This window comes from Stylophora pistillata, chromosome 6 (genome assembly GCF_964205215.1).
Source record: "Stylophora pistillata chromosome 6, jaStyPist1.2, whole genome shotgun sequence".
In the NCBI taxonomy this organism is placed as follows: domain Eukaryota; kingdom Metazoa; phylum Cnidaria; class Anthozoa; order Scleractinia; family Pocilloporidae; genus Stylophora; species Stylophora pistillata.
Genome location: NC_142524.1, coordinates 11,465,932 through 11,488,020, shown reverse-complemented (window position 1 = coordinate 11,488,020; position 22,089 = coordinate 11,465,932). Strand labels below are relative to the sequence as shown.

Genomic DNA, 22,089 nt, shown 5'->3' with positions numbered 1-22,089 from the left:
GAAAAAAATGGGAAAGGTCTAACCCTTTTATTCTCGCAAGTGACCAAGACAGAATTTCTCCTTAAAATATCAATGCAATGTTAAGCAGATAAGTGATGAGAATAAAGAAAAATATCAATCATGGGATTATTAGTTGATCAAATGCCAAATTCTCTGATCTATAATCATATGAATTGTATGGCAGACAATAAGGAGAATTACTAAATTAGATCTTGGGAATGAGGAATGAAAGGGTTAAAATGTGACCAGTAAACAATCAACCAACTCCCGGACTTGAGAAATATTAGTCAACTGTTATGACAAGTAACATTTTCTACATTTTAGGCTACTTGACTTTGTCATATTGACAAAGCATGATACACATTTTACTTTCTCAATGTATCTGGCAAAATGCAGACTTGACAGACGGAAGGAAAAATGTTACAGTGTTCTTTCGTGTTAACTGATTGTATTAAACTTCATTCTTTTAAATCCATTCACATAATTTTATTATTAATTGTAATTCTGTTATAGAATAACAAAAGTGGTGTCAGATAGAGAGAGTCTGAGGAAGGAGACATCCCCTCTTTATGAAGCTTCTTACAGCCATGTACTATAAAAGTTATTTAGAATCTTTAGTTAATACCAACCACACATGTATGCCACACATGTATGGAAGGGGAAGTGAAGGAACTGAACATCCAAGCAAACTGGCCTGGGCTTTAGATGAAGGTAGGATTGTTAGGTGTTAAAGAGGGTACAGATTTGGACCATTGTGATTTTTAATAGGATCACAGAAGTGTAGAGTTGATGTAATTGTCTTTTAAACTCAAAAATTAATGGATAATGGTGAAATTTTCAGATAAATTTTAAGCATCATTGACTTCAGCACTTACGCAAATTAAGCTCTATTTCTCTACAAAAAATTCAGGTACTTAAGAAACAAGAGGTACTTAAAAAGTACATGCACATGACTTGCTCTGAAATTTCAGGATTTGGAGAACCTGGGAGCAAAGCCCCTACCCTGCGAGCAGAGCCTTTTCTTCTTTTCTTCTTTTTAACCCTCCAAGGGAAAAGGCTCTGCTGACATCCTGTTGTTGCTTTGAAATGCTGAAAGCCCAAAACTCTGGGCTAGTCAAGCGGTTTTGCCTCCAGTCAAACCAGTTTTGGTACACATGCCTTTGTTTTTCATGTACACAGATGACCAAATCTGTGCCCACAATTGTTCAAGGGGGCCTGGAAAAGGATCAGTTTCTAGGCAACCGCCGCGCATGTTCAAACGAGCAACAACAGGATGTCGGCAGAGCCTTTTTCCCTTTTAGATTTGAGGATGGATTAAGAAAAGGCTCTGCTCGCAGGGTACAAAGCCCCATCAAGAGTTCAAGTGAGTTTCTACTCAAGATCACCTACCCCTCTCATCTCTCCCTGCCCCCCCCCTAACACTTACATGTTGGGGGGGGGGGGGCAACCAAAGGGAGATATCTCTCTCCTGACTCTGGTTATAACTGACACTATCAGTAACAAACAGACCATTGTAATTGTTCTCAAAAACACAAACATCTGATATTGAAATATCTCTGTATGTTAAGACTTCTGTGATGCTACAAATTCTGGATAATCAATATAGCCGTCTTTGTTAAGGTCATCCTCGTCTAAAATTTGATCTATCATGTGTCCCATTTCGTCGTCACTATACTGAGGATTCTTTCCTTCACCTTCTTCATCATGATAATGAGTCATGGCATTCATGAGTTCAATTCCGTCCAATTTGTTGTTATTATCATAGTCATGCAGTTTAAAGTAGTGGAATTGGAGATCCTCGTCAGACATCTGTTCATCCTTTAGGTCAATTTCATCCTTAAGATGTTCCTTAATATGGCTGCAATTTGGATAAAAATGTCAGTTGGAGTAAACTTAACTATTTTTGACTTAATCCTTCACTCCCAAGATCTGATTGTTAATTCCCTCCTCTGGCTGCGACACATTTCTTTGTAAATTAGCTACAAGAATTTGGTCCAAGATGAAAACATCTATCTGATAAGCTTGGGTATTCTCATTACCTGTTTGGTGGATAATGTATGGATATTATAGGGAGAAGTTACATGCTGATCACTTCTAGAAGTTGAACGGTCAATTAGAAATGCCATATTTGCAAAACAAACTTTACAGAGGATCTGATCTCCCATTGCCTTTTTAGCATGCAACATCCATCTCATTAAAAAAAGCGAGATTTGTGACTTGTAAGTAAGATCTCAAAGGGAAAAAATGATTCTGGATTGTTAATCTAAAAAGGACACAGAAATTTGGGAATTTTATATTACAACATTCTGACAAAATTGGCAAAAACGTAACTGCTGGCTCATACCGACCAAATGTCAGAGTCCGACTGTTTTCCGGATCATCACTATCAATGTTATCTTAAATAACACAGTTCAGAATAGAAAAGTTGATCAGTGGACTAGGCTTCATCAACATAGAATCTTTAGTACACGTGTAATAACTTAATACGCTATAGTCAATTTGTGGTTGGCTTGTCAATAAGACGAGACAATGGGTCCATAAATTGCGTCAAAATAAGTAAAATAAAAAAAAAAAAACCTTACGTTACGGAAGACTTAAGTAATCGTACCACTGGTTTAGAAGAAATAATATTATGTCTGAAACTATCAACTACAGGATTTTTCACTTACTCTTTGTCATGTGTCAGTTTTGCATCGTGTAGAGGGTTTTGTATCCCCGCAGCCTGTGTCTCATCAGATTTTATCGAGCAAACTAGAGAGATGAACAGTAAAATCCCACAAGCACATCGATGAGTCACCATTTTCCTACAAATTTAGTTTTAAGTCGCCAAATTTTCAGTAAAATTTTCCTCACGAGACTGATTTGACAAAAGAAAGGCACGGTTACTAAGCAGGAAATGGACCCTGACTATTTCCAACCCCTTATCGGTCCACAGCGCTGTGCGGTTGTCTAATTTTTTCAGAGAGCCGTTTGATTTTGGAGAATTACGTCTAAATTATATGCCGATCACTTCCAAGCTTCGACATCCCGGACAGCAGACGGAACCTTGCCTGACTGTGGTGGGGTGGGAGATTTGAACCGGAAATGTCGAGTGTCGTGTCTTTAATTTAGGAGGTGCATGTTTCAAGGTGACTAGTTCACTTTCGCCAGGAAATGACTCGGAAGAAAAGATGTACAATGTCTAGGTTTTAAAGCTTCGTAACGGGTAGAAAGTCAAAACTTAGTCACTAGTTTTACCTTTTCCAAATAGTTGACCATCAGTCCAGCACTTGGGTGGGGTTTTCAAATTTTGACTCAAGCGGACGCTGAAAAGTTTAAATGCCAAAGGATTTTCCATGGGAGGGGTTCGGGGAGGTTCCCGGGGAAATGCTGAAGTTTCGAATTCCTCCGTTTCCATCTAACTTCGGACAGATGGCACTCATTTCGATAAAACAATATAATTTCCTTATGAATTCATTCTATGCTCAGGGAAGTGTTCGATTTAATTTGCAAAAAGTGATATATCCTATGTACATCTGTGTATGTCCCTTTACCAACAAGAGGAAACGTCTAGAGTAGGGGGGGGGGGAGGGGGAGTACCTCTAAAAACGGGGAAATGGGATTTGGCTTCGACAGACGAGAGAAGGTTCGAAAGTAAATTCTTAGTCTCATTCAGATTAATGCATCAAGACGATTAATATGGTTTTCAACTCTATCTTTAAAATGTTTTAAAATAAATCGAGCCAAAACTTGTGTTTTTTAAAAAATAAATTACAACAAACTCGTATCACAAGCTGTAGAAAGTTAAAAATTCTTATGAATATCGTAAAATGCCACTAACAAAACTGATGTTCGACAGTGTCGTAAAAGACACCGTAAAATAAAATTCCTTTTGGAAAAAAAAACTCGTAAACCTAAATTGATTTAAAACTTGCCGAGAGAAAATTTAGTGCCTAAGGAAAACTAAAAAATGGTACTTGTACATAATATATTAGTAATGATTAATAACACTATAAAGTAACGATGGTCATGTAAATTGTTTCTCTAACTGCGAGGCTCACAAAGGTTATCACGAATAACGTCATTCTCTGTTGCCATTGCACAGTGCACTGGTGTTGTCACAGTAACGGGGACGGTGTCAATCATCTTGACCTTGAATTCAAAGACATGCAGTGCCTGGACAAACTGACCGGCTTACATCCCTTGCTTCTCTTAATCAGCTGCCTGCAGCAACTCCAGCCCTTGTTCACCACGTACTCTCCCTGATGTCGGGTCACAATACAGGTTCTGGTCTTTATAGCGGCCCGAGGAAGGAAAATTTGGCATCTGTTACAGCGGACTTCCTCAAGTTGTCTCGTCAGCGTGCGCACGCACTGATAAAGGCTCTTGATCTTGTCCTCGTGCACACGCATTCTCTCGACTGCACGCGTGGAATCCTGGATCGCGCGTTGATACACTGGGCGGAACGCGGACTGTTCAATGGAGCAAAACAGCGGAGGTTTCTTGCCTAAAGCCCATTCCAAATCTGTCAAGCCTGATTTCTCTAAGCATTTGTGCTCCATAAGAAGACGGATTGACTCGGAAAAATTGCATTCTGGGCTTTCTTCGTCTTCGTTCCACAAAACTACAATTCTCAGCATGTCTCCTTCGCTGAAAACGGCGTTTTTTGTTCCCGATTCTAAAATCGACGACAAAAATTCCGAGTCAACAATACTTCGCCTAAAAAGAGGAGAAACAGCGTTAACTTTCCACCTTAAGGCGAAGTTTTCGGCTGCCTTACTCAACAATTCCTCGACACCCAAGAAATTAGCGTTTTGAATCGTGCTGAATATTTCGTGAGCTTCAAAAAGCGCGTCTTCTGCAATACCCGAATACATAAAGCGCAAAATAGGCTCCATATTTCCAGGCGCCGGCAGGTGAACGGAGATAAAGTCCATGCTTGATTCGCGGTAGACCCCGCAAAGCAGAGCTTGAAAATACTGACTTCTAAGAACTAGGTACTCTGTATGACAATAAAATCGCTCAGAATTGAAGGAAATAATTTTGTCGGCATGGTCCGGTTGATTCACAAACTGCAAGGCCGCTTCTCCATCATAAACGTTGAACGCTCTCAGTTCGTTTCGTTCAGTGACAACAGCGCGATTTTGAAGCACGTGGACTGTTAACCCGGCAGCTGACAACTGAGAAATCAAATTATTCAGCATGTCTTTCATTTCACCAACAAGCTCTCTGCCGGAAATGTCCTCTTTGCTTTTCATGCCCTCCATTACACTGCTACTTTCCGAGTACAACGCGCAGCTTCTCGCGCAGTCTTTCAGAGATGTGAAAGTGTACTCATTGGAAACATAGCTAGCGGAAACCTGCTAGATTTCAGTGCTAGTCCGCCCATCCCGTAGGGACTTTCTATGAAAAGGTTCATTAGCGGACACAATTCTGTACGGAGCTGCTGGGACGTTGAAACAATTTTCACGTGAGATCTAAGGGATTTTAAACAAGAATATCGAGGCTATTTCCTACAATCAAAATTCCTCACAAGCATTTATTAAAAATCGTGTTAATCCATTTGTTTTTTTAACCTTTTCTCTTTTTTCATAGAAATTTTAAACGTCCAGTAATGAAAACTCGTTGAAAATGGGATAAATAAGCAGATACAATTGCAACTCAACCACCTCGTAGTGTCACTGGCTGTTTGTGTTTCTGCTTTTTCTGCAATTTTCTGTCTGTCACCTCGTGTTTTGTCACATGTACGGAGAGTGACCAAAGAATTGCGTATCGCACATAATTATGCTCAGAGAAACTTACGATATCATCATCTAGAGTTGTCTAACATAACTTAGCAGTACGTCATTGCAAGTGGAAATCGTTGCGAGCAAGCCTCATGAATGCGATCTTCGAAGAGAAAAATTACATGGAAGAAAGACGGTTAACTCTTGAGAGTTATAAGGATCTAATTTCCCTCTACAATATCATCCCACAACCAAACACCAAGGTCACGAGAATAAAAGAAATGATCAGCAACTAAAGAAGCTCTTGTTGGTTTTACAAATTCTCCTCCTTAGAACCTGAGGAAATGAAAAGAGAACAGTTTGGAGAATAGGCATAATGATGTTGAGGTGTAAAAGCTTAATACAAAAGCCTGCGAGCATGCTCTCTTTAAAACAAAAGTCTGCGAGCATGCTCTCTTTAATACAAAAGCCTGCGAGCATGCTCTCTTTAATAACGCTACAGGACTAATGCTTCTCCTCCCGCGGAGAGCTTTTCCGGGGGTCTGGCACTACTTGGAGACCTCTCCCCGGTTTGCGTTGATCATAATGACAAACAGTGTTCTATACTCCTCCTGAAGAAAATGAGGCACTTTTTTCTTATAAAAGAGCCCAGATTCATAAAATTTGTCGATTTCTTGATTCAGACCAAAAAATTTCCCTCACACTTGAAACTGCTAATACTGATAACCACTATCGGTTTCGTAAACTTATTTTCGCAAAATATATGATTGGGTATAAGAACTAACCAAAAGGTGAGCCGAGTTTCAAAGCTAAGTTTACAGTATTCTTTCTAAGTTTTGCCTTTTTACGCTGTCGACTAGACTCACGGCGAAAACATAGTAAAAGTTATCGGCATTTCATGGTTTTGTTAAGCTGTCCGCTGACCAGTAAAATACCGTATGGTGCTCTAAAACGTATTTCCGCGGTGTCCCTTGCTCACTACACGAATTTAGCAATTTTTGCCGTTTCAGTAAAATCGCACGAAATCCTGAAATGATTGTGAGATATTGCTTATCGTCTTCAGTTGCCCTCCATAGTTCCATGAAGGGGAACAGGGTTGGCGTAGTGGTGAGAGCGCTCGCCTTCCACCAATGTGTTCCGGGTTCGATTCCCGGACCCGGCGTCATAAGTGGATTGAGTTTGTTGGTTCTCTAGTCTGCTCCGAGAGGTTTTTCTCCGGGTACTCCGGTTTTCCCCTCTCCTCAAAAACCATCATCATTTGAATTTATTTTATTTAGAGTTTATTTAGATTTACACACGACCCCACAAGCTGTTCAGCCATGTTCCCACCAATAACGTAGCTCCAATTTCTGCCTTTAAAAGTACACACAACCCACAATTCCTCTATTCGCTCCGACGAAGGGCTAACGCTCGAAACGTCAGCTTTTGTAATCGTTACGGTGTCCAATTTTCCATTTCAACTTTGTTGATATATCCAAATTATTTTTTTCAGCTTTAAACATTATCGTGTCTAAATAAAGGTGTTATTATTATTTATTATTATTTTATTATCATGAAAAGAACTGAAAACATAATATCCCAGTGGCTACAAGCCAGAAATTCCAGAAGGAAAAAACTCAACTGTATATCGAGTGAAAATGTCGAACTACTTAAGATACTACGAAAAACAAAATAAGTAGTAACACTCACTCATAGTATCACTTACCCACACTTACTCATTTCGACAACACATGTGGCTTCGCCATCAGTGGGAGGCAGTAGCCACCATAGAAAAATTTTCTTGTTTTCGAAATGGTAGTTTGCTTGTACAGAAATCACAAGAACTGATTCTCAATGTAAATTTTAGTCCACCCGAGCTGCAAACTTTAATTCATACTTTTTGGCAGAAAAATGGAAAACGTAATCAGGAATTCGAAAATAGAACTTTTTCAATAACTTGTCAGACTTCAAAATATTAACCAGAAATTTACCGGTGGCCTTCTCGTCTTACAGCTATTTGAGTTACTTACATGTCCTAAGATTTTCCCCTTTCTGTCGGCTGTTTTGTTTTCTCCTTGGGTCGCCATAATTTCTTGTCTTTACTTATATCGATAAAATATCAGTGTTTGTGCTGTATTTACCACCTGACTTGTTGCCCGTATACCTCACTTCCGGTAGAATGCTCAGAATTTATCCGGAAGTAGCCTCTCTCCTACTGCAATCCAGTTCCCTTGAAAACACGAGAGAGGAATTATCGTAGAAGTTTCAGAAAAGGTATGTTAAATTGAGAGTTTTTTCTCTTTTGAGTTAGTTATGGGAGTTTTGCAGTGGTTGTCGAAACTATAATTTGGAGTCTCATCGTGTTCGATTACTGATTTCACTTTGGCGAGGTTCTCTCAAGAAGGGAAAATTTTCAGATCATTCCTAGAAAAGTGAAATTGTCACCAATCACTATATAGGCTGGCTCTGCAAGCGCAGCATAAATGGTGGGAAGTTAATAATCCTCGTGCAACACTCACCTGGCTTCTCTGCTCTTTTGTAGATTGGTGTAGTGTTGAATGAGGTGATGACAAGACACAACAGCAGTGTCTATAGTGGCAGGCCTGAGGAAAGCTTTAAGATAGGAAAGTTGATTAATTTGAACTTTGATGAGGTAAGATGATCTGTTTGTTTTCTGCTTCATACACTGGGCTGATGTCCAAATTACACTCCTCAGAAGCCTTTGGTTCCTTATAATGAGCAAGTAATGTTGGTCTCCTGTCTATATGAAAACTTACTGTTTACATGTATTCCTCTTACATGGGGAGAATTCAACCAGTAACTGCATGATCTAACTGCATGCAAGTAGGATGGTAAATGCTTTGTATATTCATTATTTCTGATTGCATTGCAGGCATGGGTAATGCACTTTGATCCCGCTATGAGAGAAAAAGGCTATTATGAGCCACTTAACACAAATTGATTGTTTCGTATTTTCCATCAAATAGAGAAACTTTCTAATAATTTCAGCAACAACTGTAAAATTAGCTTTAAACACATCAGTCAAAACAAAGAAAACTAATGTGATTTGTGAATTCAGTTGTCATATCATGGCACAATACTTTGCCAAGCAATAAATTCCTTCTTGATCGAGCTCGTTTGATAGTATGAATCTACATTCAACTTTTTATCACTGCCCTCTTTATGGACCTTAACTTTAATGTCTTCGAGCTGAAATTAATGGTATGCAAACTAAGAACTTAGCCAATGCAATGCTCAGCTATTATATTAACCTTGCACTAAGTAAAAAAATACCCTTTTAATAACTTGTCTCAAAAAAAATATTTTGTTTAATTTATCTCCCTTATCAAGAAAAATGGCTTTTCATGAATCTGATGCAGGTCTTTGGAGTATTTTTTATCAAGCATTTGGAATTCATCACTATGAGACAACAGAAAACTAAAAAAAAGGTGGTGTGAAGATTGAATTTCATTTTCTATATCGGTCACTCTAGCAAACTGCGTGGAATGTTTAACTTCTACATACATGTGCTTGTTGAAAATTGTGATGCCCCCAAATTACATTTTGGTTTTAAATGGCTCCATGGGGACAGGGGGGTTCTGAAAAATGCAACAAAACAAAAAAAAAGTAGAATAAACACTGCATCACTGCAAGAAATATCATCTACACACCTACACCACGATTAATTCTCAAGCTGGTGGATTGTGAGTGTGGTAGGGGTCCAGAGGTCAAGAAAAATGTAAACAAACACAGCCTGGAATCAAGCACCAACTCTTTATTAAAGGTTAACTTGCATTTATTTTATTTTATTTAGCTTCGCCAACCGACAGGGGCACTGCAACAGCTTGCACCAGTTACTGCGGGCCCAATAAACCCACCCATCCCACCCCACCCCAGGGGAGGACATCCATCCCACAGTAATCTCCTGTGTGGGAAATTAACGTCTACTACCCCAACCCTGCAGGAGACAAGAACTTCATTTATTCATCCCTATCCGAGAAGACTAGAATATCTAACCATTTCTTGATGCTTATTTTCTTGCTTATTTTGTTTGAAGGTTATCAAAATCTAGTTTTTTAAAGGCTTAAAGAATAAACTACAACACCAGTAGTGGTTTGTTTAACTGAAAATCACTGATTTGAAATTAAAAACATCATACACTGTCAGGTTTGAGATTACTACAACACTGCAATGCCATGTGAAGAAAAAGGGTCGATTTTAATACTGCAAACCCTAATGTCCTCCTCTAGGCTGACCTGGCTGTTTCAAGGCATTTGTCTGAAGAAAAACAATAAAAACAAATAAGTGTGTCATTATTACAAACTTAATGTGCTCAGTATTTCATTTCCTTAACCAGCACCGATGCAATTCTATAACTGCACCTATATACAATCAATTGCAAACTTTCCTGATATATGGAAGTCAGTCACCTGTCTAAATTACTCCTGGTCTGAAGAACATTTTGATTCTTGCTCACAAGGAGCAAGCTTATTCTTGACATAAGTTGCCACTCCTGCACCAAAAGAACCAACAGCAGCATATGTTGTGACTCCTAGGCCTGCAGCACCTGCACTTTGAAGGGTTGCAAATACGCTTCCTGCAGTCACAGTTCCCCCATATACTGCTGACTGAATGCCAGCAGCCACTGATCCAGCAGCAACACCTGCAGTGGTGAATCCTGCGGCTGGAAGGAGAAAAGGGGCTGCTATCATTGCTGCTACACCTCCTATCACGCCCGCATTGACATACTCTCCCCAGCACCATCCACCTTTGTCTGAATCTGATTAAAAAAATATCGTGTTAATGTTGAACGAAAAGGCAGACTGGGTTGTGGGAAATGGGGTGCAAGATTTTGTGCCCAGTTTAAGATAGTCTAAATCTTTTGTGGTATAAATTGGGGAGTTCTCCAATTTCTGATTAAATTTGAGGCTTAGTGGTCTGAAGGGGGAAGATCTGAGATTTAAAAAGAATCATGCTTCAATAAAGGAGCAAAAGAAATAAAAAAAAATAACGTACCACTTCTATGGATTAAAGTACATAGTATTAATATTCTTTGCATACCAAGTTGGATCAGAGCAAAGCTACAGCTTTCATAAATTGCCCAACAATCACTTGGATTTCAGATGTTACACACTCAGGGGTTTTAATAAAATTTCAAGTAGGCAGCTGGTTAGTGAGAGTAACCGACCGTAGGGGCTGTCGGGCCCCTTAATCTAGGGGGGTCTGGAGGCATGCCCCCCCAGAAAATTTTGACAGCTGGAAGCTCTGAAACACCATTTCTGGAGTTCTGGAGTTCTGGAGACAAAATTGAGTGCAGAAGACAAAGGAAAACTCCCCATCAACAGCAACAATTTTTTTTTATTTTTATAATACTAATAAGCTAAAAATGGAAGTTTGCAAGCACTTCCTGGAAGTTTTAAGGTCATTGCCACTAAAAAACAATGGAGCTAAACAGAATCACTTACTACCGGTAAGAAAGCATCCAGTAGCGTTTTTAATCTTTCACCCATGTTTCTTTGTTTTTTCCCGTGAACCCATAAACAGTTTGCGGGTGAAAAACATTCCAAGCTTCTCTGCCTACCCACCAAGTCAACCGCCAGAAACTGTGATAAATATATCTTATTAGACGTTTTGTTGTGTATAAGTATCACCGAGTATTTTTATGAGTTGTGCCGTAGTTTGATGACCCTGTAGGGTAAGTTAAAATACAAATAACGAGTGAAAGTACTCAGCGATAGTACACAACAAAACGTCTAATAAGTTATTTATTATCCAACACACCAAACTGTTATTTCAGTGTGGGCGAATTTCGCAGATATTTATTTTCGGGGAGTGTGTGACAGAAGTATGCAAAGCGGAATGGAATTGGTGCGTTGTCATGTTGCTGTTTCTATTTTCTTCAATAAATGAAGAAATTTCCAGGTCGTCTAGCTGTTTTTCTTCGTTCGATTCATCTAATAAACTGGGATGTATATTTGCCAGCCATTCTGACTCTTTGTCATCGGAAATATGATTCAAATTGTCTGCCATTTGTTGTTCGTAACTCTTCACTAGCGCGATGCGAGAAAACTTGTTTAACAAATATCGCGTGATATTTGTACTCGTCTATGGTGTTATTTGTACCCTACAAAGTGCAGTTGGATAATAAGTATAGGTAATCGCATGGGGCCAAGTAAAATTAAGGATTAATATCACGTGTGTTTTCGGAAGTTGCTGAGATTGCCCAAGTCGCGCAGCGACAAGAGCAATTTCTGCAACTTCCGAAAACACAAGTGATATTAGTCCTTAATTTTGCAAGGAACCATGTGATTAGTTGTTTATAATATAAGGGGCGAAATTTTTTCTTACTGATGTCGCACAAAATGGGACGCCACTGTTACAAAACAAACAAAAATTTCTTTACTTTGGCAGCCGTTGCTAAGCAATTTTCAGCCAATCATTTTCAAGTAATTTTGCCCGGGGCAATTACAAAAATTAATAAAAAAAAAAAATGCCCTCTGTCTTGACCAATCACAATTCAGTAATTTTGCCCCTTATATTATAAGATCAATTAGCTGCAGCTTTTAACTCAGACTTCAAATGCAAGTGGAAAAAAATAAAACATTTAAATGAGTGTCCGATTTGTTTTGGTTCTGTTCTTTTTGTAATACCATGACTCATATTTTTATTTATTTATTTTTATTTATTTTATTTCATTAGCTTTGCCCTGAAGAATACCGAAGAAAAAACTGAAGATATACAAGCCTTGTAATAAGAACGTAACAATACACTAATAATAACTTTAAAATTTAGGCAGGGACACCGAAACAGCTGAAGCCAATTACTGCGGACCCAGAAAATAAAAGTATTTAAAGGTATATAAATAGTATATAAAGCATATATAATAAATATTTATAAACATATAAAGTATATAAAAGTAGCAATCTAAATCACATGCACACGTGGTTGTCATTCAAGAAAATGCAGCTTTCATCCAAGGTTCGATTTATCAGGCCACAATGAACTCCTGAACACGATAAACAAATGACGGTAATTAGATTCCATACTTTGCACGCAGTTGAATTTTTCGTAAACCTCTTGCGTCCTAACACCACCCCAAAACGAGTCGAGTGCCGTGACCAACGAGTCGCGTCCAATCTTTTGGTAATTATTTAATTTTGAGATTGAGGTAAAAAGTTCATACAAGCCCATCAAAATTAATTTCAATTTAGTTCTCATAGAATCTTGCTTTAATTATTTAAATTTAGGGAAAATGTAGCCGACTTCTCTGAGTGAAGTTAAGCTTTTCGTCGGCCGTCGGTGCTTATTGAAAGCACTGCACACTCAAAATTAAAAAAAACCTTTGAACTGCTACAATTGAAATGACATTTCTTCTTTATTATTGCTTTGAGATCTTTGCTACTGAGACTTTTGTTTCGTCGGTGTTGCAATCTACCCAGTCTCGATGAAGAGACAGACGACATTAGTTCACGATCCTGCCATCTCATTAAAGGGGTCTTTGATTGGCTAAAAACTAATAATTAACATCACAGCAGCAACCACTACTACAGCACTACAATGGAATCGTCATGTGTTGCTAAACGAAAGAAAACTTAATTATCAGTATAGTGTGATTTTTCGGTCAAGATGTAATCATTTTAATATAAATAATAAGTACAATAATAAGATTTTTCGCCACAATAACAAACCCGAACGATAAAGGTATTGGAAAGTTCCGGAGGACCTGAAAAACTCCCTACTTCAAGGAATGATGATATTAAGGATACCATCGAAGATACAGATGCACATTTCAATTCCGAATACACTTTTATGGCTAACTGAGTGTTTGCTTCTCACCAGCGAAGAACATGTGTTTTCCAGATTTGCGCTCTTTATACTCTCGACAATCGGGCCGCCTTTCGTTCACCCTAATTTACCCCATGAAAAAAAAATTGCGTCGGCGAATGGCTTTCATAAATTCTGAAACCATTTCCACTCGATAAATAAGCTTTAACCGCTGTTCAAACCTGTGCTTTTCGAAGCAGAGGGCACAGTTAAGGTCTCTTCACTTACTGGCATTGATCTTACCTCGTTATGACGAAGGAGACTGGGTACAACATTTTCGTTTTCTGGGAATTTGCAGAGGTAGCACAAACAAAAACATTACTTCCTGTGTAATTATATCTGTTGATCCAACTATATTTGAAATAAATTTCTTTACTTTGTAAAAGCCAGTGAGAAGGACGTAAGTCATTCACAACTGTTGAATGAAATAAAAATAATGGTTCTGATAACTCCAGTAGTCAAGCCCTTCAAGAATCATTATAAAATTCGGAAATGTCTAGAGTTAGCTGCCTTTCGATCACAATTACCGGCGAAATGTAATGTTTTCTTACAGATTTACCGGTAAAAACTCTCTGAGAAGCAGGAGCGTCGTTTAACGAAATACTGAAATCGAGTTAAAGTGACTTTAAGACACGACACTGGTATTGGACTGTGCAATGAAAACACTGATTTCCCCCGTTTGAGGCTTTTGTCGATGTTTGCAACTAACGAATTCAAGAAGAGCAGTGTGAAAGTCGAAAGCTAAAATCTTGCTTTAACCATGTATTTTAAGCAGTTAGGTACGGCATTTGTGTTGATAAGAATTCTAAGCTTCGGAAGTAGTTCTCGCTGAATATCATGAAGACCTATTCCATTCCAGCGGTGGCTAAAAAACCGAAAGATAAGCAGATTTCAGTTTATTGGACTTACCTTCCGCCTTAACTGGCGACAAGCATGTCAGGAAAAGCAAAATACAAAAATTCGCCCGATTAATCATCTGTAGCGGTCTATAAGTTCTTAAATCTTTGAAAAGAATAACTGCTCCTGCCTGACGCCGAAAACCGAAAGCACTGAAGTATGCAGAAATATAGATTGCTGACGTGGCACGCTTGGATTTCGTGATAAATTTTCCGTGACTGCGTTGATTGGTTGGATTAAATAGTTATAAATAGAGTATGCAGGTGACCCACGAGGATAAAACAATAAGCCATGCACATTTCCCATATTTCCGGAAACGTTATTTGAAGGATCGTTGGGGCTGAGACAATTAACCTGTTCACAATCGTAAATTCTGACACAATTTCCACCCGATAAACTAGCTTTCAACGCTGTTTAAACTTGAGCTTTTCGAAACAGAGAGCGCACTTGAGGTTTTTTTTCTTTAGCTGGCATCGATCTTAGCTCATCAGGGTGAAGTAGGCTGGGTGCAACATATGTCGATTTCTCGGAAATTGCAGAGGTTGCACAAACAAAAATATTACTTCCTGTCTAACCATGTCTATTGACCCAGTTATGTTTGAAATAACTTTCTTTACTTTGTAAAAGCCAATTAGAAGGGCATGACATTTTCAACTTTAAATTGAAATAAAAATCATGGTTCTGATAACGCCAGTAGTCAAACCCTTCAAGAATCATCATCAAATTCGGAAATGTCCATAGTTAAGGCAAGTGCCCATTCGATCACAATTATCGGCGACATGTAATGATTTCTTGCAGATTTACCTGTAACAACTCTCTGAGAAACAGGAGCGTCGGTTCACGACGAAATACTGCAGTCGAATTAAAGTGACTTAGGTTCGGTTCAAACGTCGAACTTAATTTGTGCCGAATCTTATAATTAGATTCGGCACATGTAAAGTTCGACTTTTGAATCAATTAGGTACGACAGTTTTGTATTTGGGTCGACCTGCCGTTCTATTTGACTGGGCTTATCGAATAGAACAGCAAAAGATCGACTTGGTTTCAAACGTCAAACTTTTTCATGTGCCGAATCTAATGCATACGTTACAAATATACTAAATAAATTAATTTTTTACCAGAGTTTTGCACCTTTCCTATTTTTGTCTCTTAACGTCCATGGTGACACGATTTGTTTTGATCATTTCGAACAAAATGGCGGGAATGTGTTCCTTTTGCTTCGAGAGTACTAAATATACTTGTCTGTAGTGCATGAACCACTTCTTTATGTATTTTGGCTGCTTGCCCCAAACTGTGGAACGAACTACCTTTATCAATGAGATCATCAAACACTTTGGCTGTTTTCAAAAAGGACTTGATTTTTTTAAATTATATAGTAGATATTGAAAAGCGCTATGAAGTAGTCGACTTATCGCCACCTAACATCTCAAGGTTTCTTCTTCTCAAATGTCATCAATTATTCATTGTCATCTGTTAATTCTATTTGGTCAGTGGCCCAGTTTCATCTACAGAAGGACGTTTACAACTTTACCATTCGCTACATCAACAACTCTCTTCCTACACGTAAGAATTAATTTGGTAAGATGGGAATTACCACAAAGTCCTGATTGTTCCTTTAGCCTTAATCCTGAGTCACTCCTTCATGTTGTCGCTGGTTGTCAACAATGCCTTGCTCGCTTTACCTGGAGACACGACTCAATCCTCAACTTCATTGCCAAGTCCCTTCAACCTGTAATTAATGTTAGCTCCTCACTCTATGCAGATGTTACTGGTTTTCTAAATCCCTCAATAATAAGTGGTGAAAATTAGTCCAGATCTTCTTTTCCTAATCCAGTCCAAGTGCCTATATGTTCTAAAATTAAAAGTTGGTTTCAAATCTAACCTGTACAACAATGCAGTACGTAAAAAAGAAAAATAACGCAACTTGACACAGGCAGCCTAAGCTCACTACTTGAAAAAGCGGACGTGACTCTTACTGTGTTGCGCAACGTTTTATATTTATAAAGGTTTGTATGGGATGTTATCGGTTTGCCTTAAAAGAGAGAAAAATATGTCTTGTTTTGAAATAAAATGGGCTTACCTTATTGCTTTGTTGAGTTTTCTTTGTTGAGTCTTTCATTTAGCAGTTGAACACCAACATAGCGCTAACTCGCCGAAAACGCTTCAAAATGGCCTGAGACGCTCGGAATCAACAAAGAAAACAACAAAGCAATAAGGTAAGCCCATTTTATTTCAAAACAAGACATTTTTTCTCTCTTTTAAGGCAAACCGATAACATCCCATACAAACCTTTATAAATATAAAACGTTGCGCAACACGTTAAGAGTCACGTCCGCTTTTCAAGTAGTGAGCTTGGGCTGCCTGTGAACTTGATTAACGAAATGAGTAGATCTTTTAGATGTGTGAAATTTGTAAATCTCTCCATGAGCTCCCTTGGCGTTTTCTCAGATGAATGCTCTACGTTCTTAGACCTGATGAATGACATAGGCATTGACAAAAAGCAGCAACCTTACATAATCAAGAAAATGATAAATATAGCTATTAGAGCAACATGTTATGTCTTTTGTTGTAGAAATAGGAATTAGGACAACCCAGATTTGATGCAATTTTGATTTTAGTGTGAGTGTTGAATAAGCCAATCTCAAGCAGCATTTGTAAATTGCCTATACGTAGTGAGATTTACAATTGTACATTTAAAAACACAAATAATATTTCCATTATTTTCTCTGCTAAGATCATTATCTGTTCATCGATTCGAACCAATTTATTTGGTCTGATTTCACAACATTTACAGCTTGCTGTACTTTGGCTGATAAAACTAATATCCAGGTTTGCATGTTTGTCCTATAGTAAAAGGCGTCTTGATGATGATGATGATGAAGAAGAGAGAGATAGAGATATGGAATTTGCTTTGCCACATTTTTTTAAGAAAGGAAAGGGGAAGAGCAGCTAAAGACCTGGGCGAAAACTTCGGTGGTGTCCAAAAAGTCTGGACAATTTTGTTGACATCGTTGTTAGCAGCAATGAGTTTAAGAACAAACTGATTTTTACTAATACCAAGAATCAGAGAAATGGCCCAATTGTTGTCAAAATCTTGGATGAGTCGAAAGAGAGGGCATCAGCTAGAGGTGACAAGTTCACAATGTCAGTCAACCAAATGAGAACAAAATTCAAGAAGTGTGTCAGCCAGTGTAAACAAGCAGCTCCAACCCAAAAGACAGAAACAGGGATGAAAAGGTACCAAGGAGACCATGGGTTTGGCAAGTGGTTCAACACCTTGTTTGACGTGGTGAAAACAAGGGACTCGTCCCAACCTGAATGTGCTTTAGAACCATCAACATCTTCATCATCACCTCCACGCATCCCTGGAAATTCTCTTTATGATCCTGACAATGTTGATGATGAAGTTGAGATGTTTGTTCCCAAAAGGTCCCTGAAGAAAGGGAAATCTAATAAAGATAAACTTGATATCAACCAGGAAGTAATACAACTCATCCAAGAAGCTGTTAGAAATGACCCAACAAAAGAAATGATCAGCTTCTTAAAGGATGAAATGGAAAAGTCCCGTGTGCATACGAGTTAAAGTTATTTCAACTCATGCTTGGCAACAGAGCCAATTCATCCATGCCTCCATCATCCAGTATGGAAACAGGGTTTTACCCAGCATGGAATCAGGGTTCTGGGTATCATGACACAGGGTTTTACCCATCGACGCCAAGTTCTCAAGGAGCACAGCAGACCACTCAGGAAAGGATGTCTGAAGGTTCTTATGGGAACCCTTTCCTTTATAGTAATGGGAAATACCAAACATTGTAAGTCATGTAGAACTGAAAGCATATTCATATCTACTTCAATTACAGTCCTTTGGACAGTTATTATTTGCAAAGTTATTATTTGGCCAGTTATTATTTGCAAAATCACTGACATACCCAAATGGGAAAACACATCAGTGCAAAACAAAACCAGAAAGCCATAATTGAAAGCTCTTAACACTGGAAAATTGGGTTTTTTGGAGGAATAGGGTTTTCTGTTTCAAACTCTGATTTTCATCCATTTTTAAATGAAAAGAGTTGAATGTGGATCGGAAATGTGCCAGGACAGCTATTGAAAAGGACTCCCTAACATAGTGCAACAGTTCACTATTGCAACCTTATATGGACAACATGGATAGGAAATGTTTCAAGGCACGTGTCTTGACAAAATAGTTAATATATATGTTGTTGTTACAGTTTAGACAAGTGAATCATGAAAAACATAATAATATTGCTAAAAAGGAAAATTATATCTGATAAATTTTTTATATACAATTTAAACTTAAGATAGAAATGATCTGTTGAAGTATATATATGAATCCATAAACATAATTATTTGCACAATGTTTGTTACTACTACCAAAGTTCTGTTATTTTTGTTCCAGTGAAATTTCGTTGAGGAATGATATGCTCAAGGCTTCATAAGTTCTCATAGTTTCTCGCAGGCATAGAAAATCTTGCCGAAGCACTAATGATAAGCTATTAAAACAATACCACAACTTTTCCACACACACAAAAAACAACACTCATCCAAGAGTGCACACCTGAGCCGTTTCATTACATATGATTCTTGTGATCAATAGCGGTTGAAATTTCTGTGACCATCGTTTACCTGTTTATTAAATTGAAGGACAGTGCTCTGGAGAAAACATTTATCGATGTGGCTTAGTTTTTTTCACGAGTAACAAGCAATGGTGAAGTTTACATTATGATTCAAAACTGACTCCATACATGAAAATATATCAAATTTGTAGACGTTGAACACAAGCCTAAATTCAGAAAAAGTGGCCAATACAAATGAAATGTTCCTACCGAAACATTTCATAGTCAAGGGAAACAGAAAAATACATTAGGGGGCTGCCTCATAACAAATCTAAACTTTACTTTGCCAGTGGTACTTGAAATGTTTAGGCTGGTACATAAACATAACCAGCTTAATGTAGTCAATTTCTAAATGAAATGGTCCTGTGTTCCAGTCTGCTAAAGTGAAGCCTAGTGTGCGTATCCTTGGAAAAGCCATCTGTTGATCCTGCAAGTAACCTGCATTGGTTAGGACAAACTTCGTGAATGGCACCTGGTAAGACATATATTAACTGCATTAGAAAATGTAGTACATTGTAGGACCATTGTTGGTAAAAACCGTTTTATCTCATGGTTGCAATCTTTCAAATTGCAGGAAAGAAAGACTAATGTTGTAACTATATTGCACTAGCTTCACGAGCCTTGAAAGACAAAGATCTTGTTCAATGACTTGTCCAGAGGGGGGGGGAGGGTCTGGGGAGTCCCCACCCCCTTAATCCCATCAGACCTGAAGGGAGTTTTGGTTTTTGTTTGAAACCCAAATATTTATTATTTGTTTGAAGTATTTAAAATCTAGTTATTTTGAAACATTTTGTGGCTTATTTAGGTTTAAGTAAGAGTGTCAGAAAGATCAGTACTTTCTGATTAAAAAATTCCAGGATCCATCCCTGTTATTTACAATCCATCACCTGTGTGTGTGGTTCTTGAAAGCAAGAGACTCAATTAACTCTGAAATCTGCAACCTTTCAGATGCAAATGCTCACTAGCGGTTGCAGATTTTCTTTAGTTGCCCTTCACTTCACTCTGGTATTAATAATTGACTGAGGAATCATTTTAAACTACAAAATAATATATCCTAGGTGCATTCTTAAACTTGAAAACACAGGTATGCTTGAAAAGTTTCCTAACAATAGGCAATCATTCAATGAGGTTGAGCATGACATCATGAATTTTAATGCCATGGTCTGAGTTATCTGCAGAAGCCAAAGGCTAAGGCAGATGATAACAATCAAAAAATTATATTGGGGCACTTGGAGTTACTTTTTCTACGAGTATGCCCAGGGCTTGACACTAACTTTTTAGCCAGGTGGCTAGTGACAACTTAGATGTTATGACAATTTTAGTTTGTTTACAAGCCAAACAGGCTCATGGCCAGAAATTGAAAACCGCTAACCAAAACTGAATTTTTACTAGACAGTGGCTAGTTGGTTACCATTTGTGTTGGGCCATGATGGCCTCCATTGAATAACATCTTCTTTCTTTTATCAACTTAGTTGATAAAATCAGATTATCAGGAAATACACCCCACTGGTACAGCTCTACTTTTCATTTAAAAACTTACCCCCTTAGACACAATTTTTTCCCCTAAAGTCCCACTGTTAGGCTCAATTACCAGCCACTGTTTGGGAACCAGAGCCCGCACTCCTCCCCGAACCCACTCTTTTCTTGGGAAGGGACAAAAAAGACTGGACTCAAGAAAGGGGTGGAAATCAAGCCTATCCCACTGTTTGCTGTGTAAATCATGTGTGTCTTTTTTTAATTTGTACCTTTACTGTCTCCCAAAGTGGTCCTCCTCTTGTATGAAAGAAAGACTGATGAATGTCATCATCTCTAATGCTTTGTGTCTGAACATTGAATGCATATGTTCTACCATCACCTCGCACTCTCATAACAATACCATCATAATCTGTTACGTCATTTGCAACAACATCACCTTTCCAATCCTGGAGAGTAATTAAATAACTCTGATTATTATATATTTTTCAAATATATTTTCTGTCTTTCCTAGAGACTACCTCCAAGATCTAAGAAAAACAATTGATTGGTTAATGTCCTGTTTAAAGGCAAGGAGGGTGCCCCTTGTGCAGGGGCTGTCCTCCTAAAAGGATCATTGAAACACTTATCGTTTTTGCATTGATATGAAAAAGGGTAATCACATAGCGGTAAGATAAGGGAGATATTGAAGTCTGTGTGACAGAAAGAGCTGACATTGAAGAAATATCCTATCAGGCCCTCTGCCATAGCTTGTCTTCTGTGGCAGAAGGGGGAGGGGATGGGGGGGGGGTTGGGATGGGGAATACGGTAAAAAAAATGGCATGTCACAATAAAAGCCAAGATGACAAAATTATGTTAGGCCAAGTTGATAAAATCCAGAAAAACCCATTATTTAATGTGTGATATTGTATGATAAAAATTTCTGATCCATATTTCCACAAGAATAAATTTCCACCCTGTGGCTGTTATCTTTGACCCTCTGATTTGCAACATCTCATTAGAAATTCTCCTTACTGTTTGCCATCCAATTCTTGTGATGTTACTTTAAAGAATTTAGTATTGGACCAACTAGTAATCCCCTGACTGATATTTTTTTCTCATCTCTTGTCTACTTGATGTTGAACTGATCTCGTAAGGAAAAATTCTGTCCTGGTCACTCATAGGAATTACATGGTTAAGTCTACGTGGCCTGAAACTAACCCTGTGTGGCTGCGCTCTGATTGCACACATACCACTGTACTTGACACTCGTAGCTTGAGGTAGTTCAGTGGATAGATTTCCTTTAAACACAGCCTTTCCCCCTGGAGATCGTACAAATTCAGCTGTTGATTTACCACCAAATTGTTCATCTGTTATCAGTGTCCACTGTTCTAAAGATTCCTTATTGCTGAAGTCCCACAGAATCTCCTGGTACTTTAATCTCGACATTGGATCCGGAAAGAGGGTGTCTACAACTTTTTTAACGGCTGGCTTCCTTAAAAACCCTTGGACACCTTTCACGATGCCTTTTCCAGCCGCCATGATGTTTTTGTAGTGGTAACCAGACTTTACGCTGTGTCACTTTTCCGACGGAGACT

The 22,089-nt window shown here is 38.3% G+C and overlaps 4 protein-coding genes, 1 long non-coding RNA gene and 1 other non-coding gene across 6 annotated transcripts; 2 read left to right on the top strand and 4 right to left on the bottom strand.

The window, feature by feature from the left end:
• Window positions 1-12: 12 nt before the first annotated feature.
• On the bottom strand, window positions 13-2,884 carry LOC111340511 (multiple coagulation factor deficiency protein 2 homolog). Its single transcript, XM_022947369.2, has 2 exons — window positions 2,670-2,884; window positions 13-1,858 (listed from the first exon to the last, which is right to left on the bottom strand). Exons 1-2 carry the CDS (start codon window positions 2,798-2,800, stop codon window positions 1,564-1,566), a joined length of 426 nt encoding a protein of 141 aa, XP_022803104.1. The 5' UTR covers window positions 2,801-2,884; the 3' UTR covers window positions 13-1,563.
• Window positions 2,885-3,677: 793 nt separating this feature from the next.
• LOC111340510 (uncharacterized) lies at window positions 3,678-7,850 on the bottom strand. The gene is made up of 2 exons (XM_088726086.1): window positions 7,715-7,850; window positions 3,678-6,041 (listed from the first exon to the last, which is right to left on the bottom strand). The coding sequence occupies exon 2, from the start codon at window positions 5,244-5,246 to the stop codon at window positions 4,122-4,124; it is 1,125 nt and encodes a 374-aa protein (XP_088582212.1). The 5' UTR covers window positions 5,247-6,041; window positions 7,715-7,850; the 3' UTR covers window positions 3,678-4,121.
• LOC111340508 (uncharacterized) lies at window positions 7,830-9,752 on the top strand. Its single transcript, XR_002695761.2, has 3 exons — window positions 7,830-7,958; window positions 8,227-8,337; window positions 8,578-9,752. It is a non-coding gene; the product is annotated as an uncharacterized LOC111340508 (long non-coding RNA).
• On the bottom strand, window positions 9,445-14,587 carry LOC111340507 (uncharacterized). The gene is made up of 3 exons (XM_022947364.2): window positions 14,418-14,587; window positions 10,115-10,464; window positions 9,445-9,962 (listed from the first exon to the last, which is right to left on the bottom strand). Exons 1-2 carry the CDS (start codon window positions 14,482-14,484, stop codon window positions 10,124-10,126), a joined length of 408 nt encoding a protein of 135 aa, XP_022803099.2. The 5' UTR covers window positions 14,485-14,587; the 3' UTR covers window positions 9,445-9,962; window positions 10,115-10,123.
• A 1,710-nt stretch (window positions 14,588-16,297) lies between these two features.
• On the top strand, window positions 16,298-19,086 carry LOC111340500 (uncharacterized). Its single transcript, XR_015988649.1, has 2 exons — window positions 16,298-16,302; window positions 17,256-19,086. It is a non-coding gene; the product is annotated as an uncharacterized LOC111340500 (transcript).
• Window positions 18,667-22,033, bottom strand: LOC111340499 (complex I intermediate-associated protein 30, mitochondrial). Its single transcript, XM_022947356.2, has 3 exons — window positions 21,713-22,033; window positions 20,785-20,961; window positions 18,667-19,511 (listed from the first exon to the last, which is right to left on the bottom strand). The coding sequence occupies exons 1-3, from the start codon at window positions 22,031-22,033 to the stop codon at window positions 19,311-19,313; spliced, it is 699 nt and encodes a 232-aa protein (XP_022803091.2). The 3' UTR covers window positions 18,667-19,310.
• Between the last annotated feature and the right edge of the window lie 56 nt (window positions 22,034-22,089).

What these genes read in the sequence shown, in the direction of transcription:
- LOC111340511 (XM_022947369.2), bottom strand. Translation starts at nt 2,800, where the DNA reads ATGGTGACTCATCGATGTGCTTGTGGGATTTTACTGTTCATCTCTCTA. An exon ending in AAACTGACACATGACAAAGA is followed by an intron (nt 1,859 to 2,669) that starts GTAAGTGAAAAA and finishes TCCAAATTGCAG; the next exon opens with CCATATTAAGGAACATCTTA.
- LOC111340510 (XM_088726086.1), bottom strand. Translation starts at nt 5,246, where the DNA reads ATGGAGGGCATGAAAAGCAAAGAGGACATTTCCGGCAGAGAGCTTGTT.
- LOC111340499 (XM_022947356.2), bottom strand. Translation starts at nt 22,033, where the DNA reads ATGGCGGCTGGAAAAGGCATCGTGAAAGGTGTCCAAGGGTTTTTAAGG. An exon ending in TCAGAGCGCAGCCACACAGG is followed by an intron (nt 20,962 to 21,712) that starts GTTAGTTTCAGG and finishes ATTACTCTCCAG; the next exon opens with GATTGGAAAGGTGATGTTGT. An exon ending in CACTTTGGGAGACAGTAAAG is followed by an intron (nt 19,512 to 20,784) that starts GTACAAATTAAA and finishes ATGTCTTACCAG; the next exon opens with GTGCCATTCACGAAGTTTGT.
- LOC111340507 (XM_022947364.2), bottom strand. Translation starts at nt 14,484, where the DNA reads ATGATTAATCGGGCGAATTTTTGTATTTTGCTTTTCCTGACATGCTTG. An exon ending in GTCGCCAGTTAAGGCGGAAG is followed by an intron (nt 10,465 to 14,417) that starts GTAAGTCCAATA and finishes TTTTTTAATCAG; the next exon opens with ATTCAGACAAAGGTGGATGG.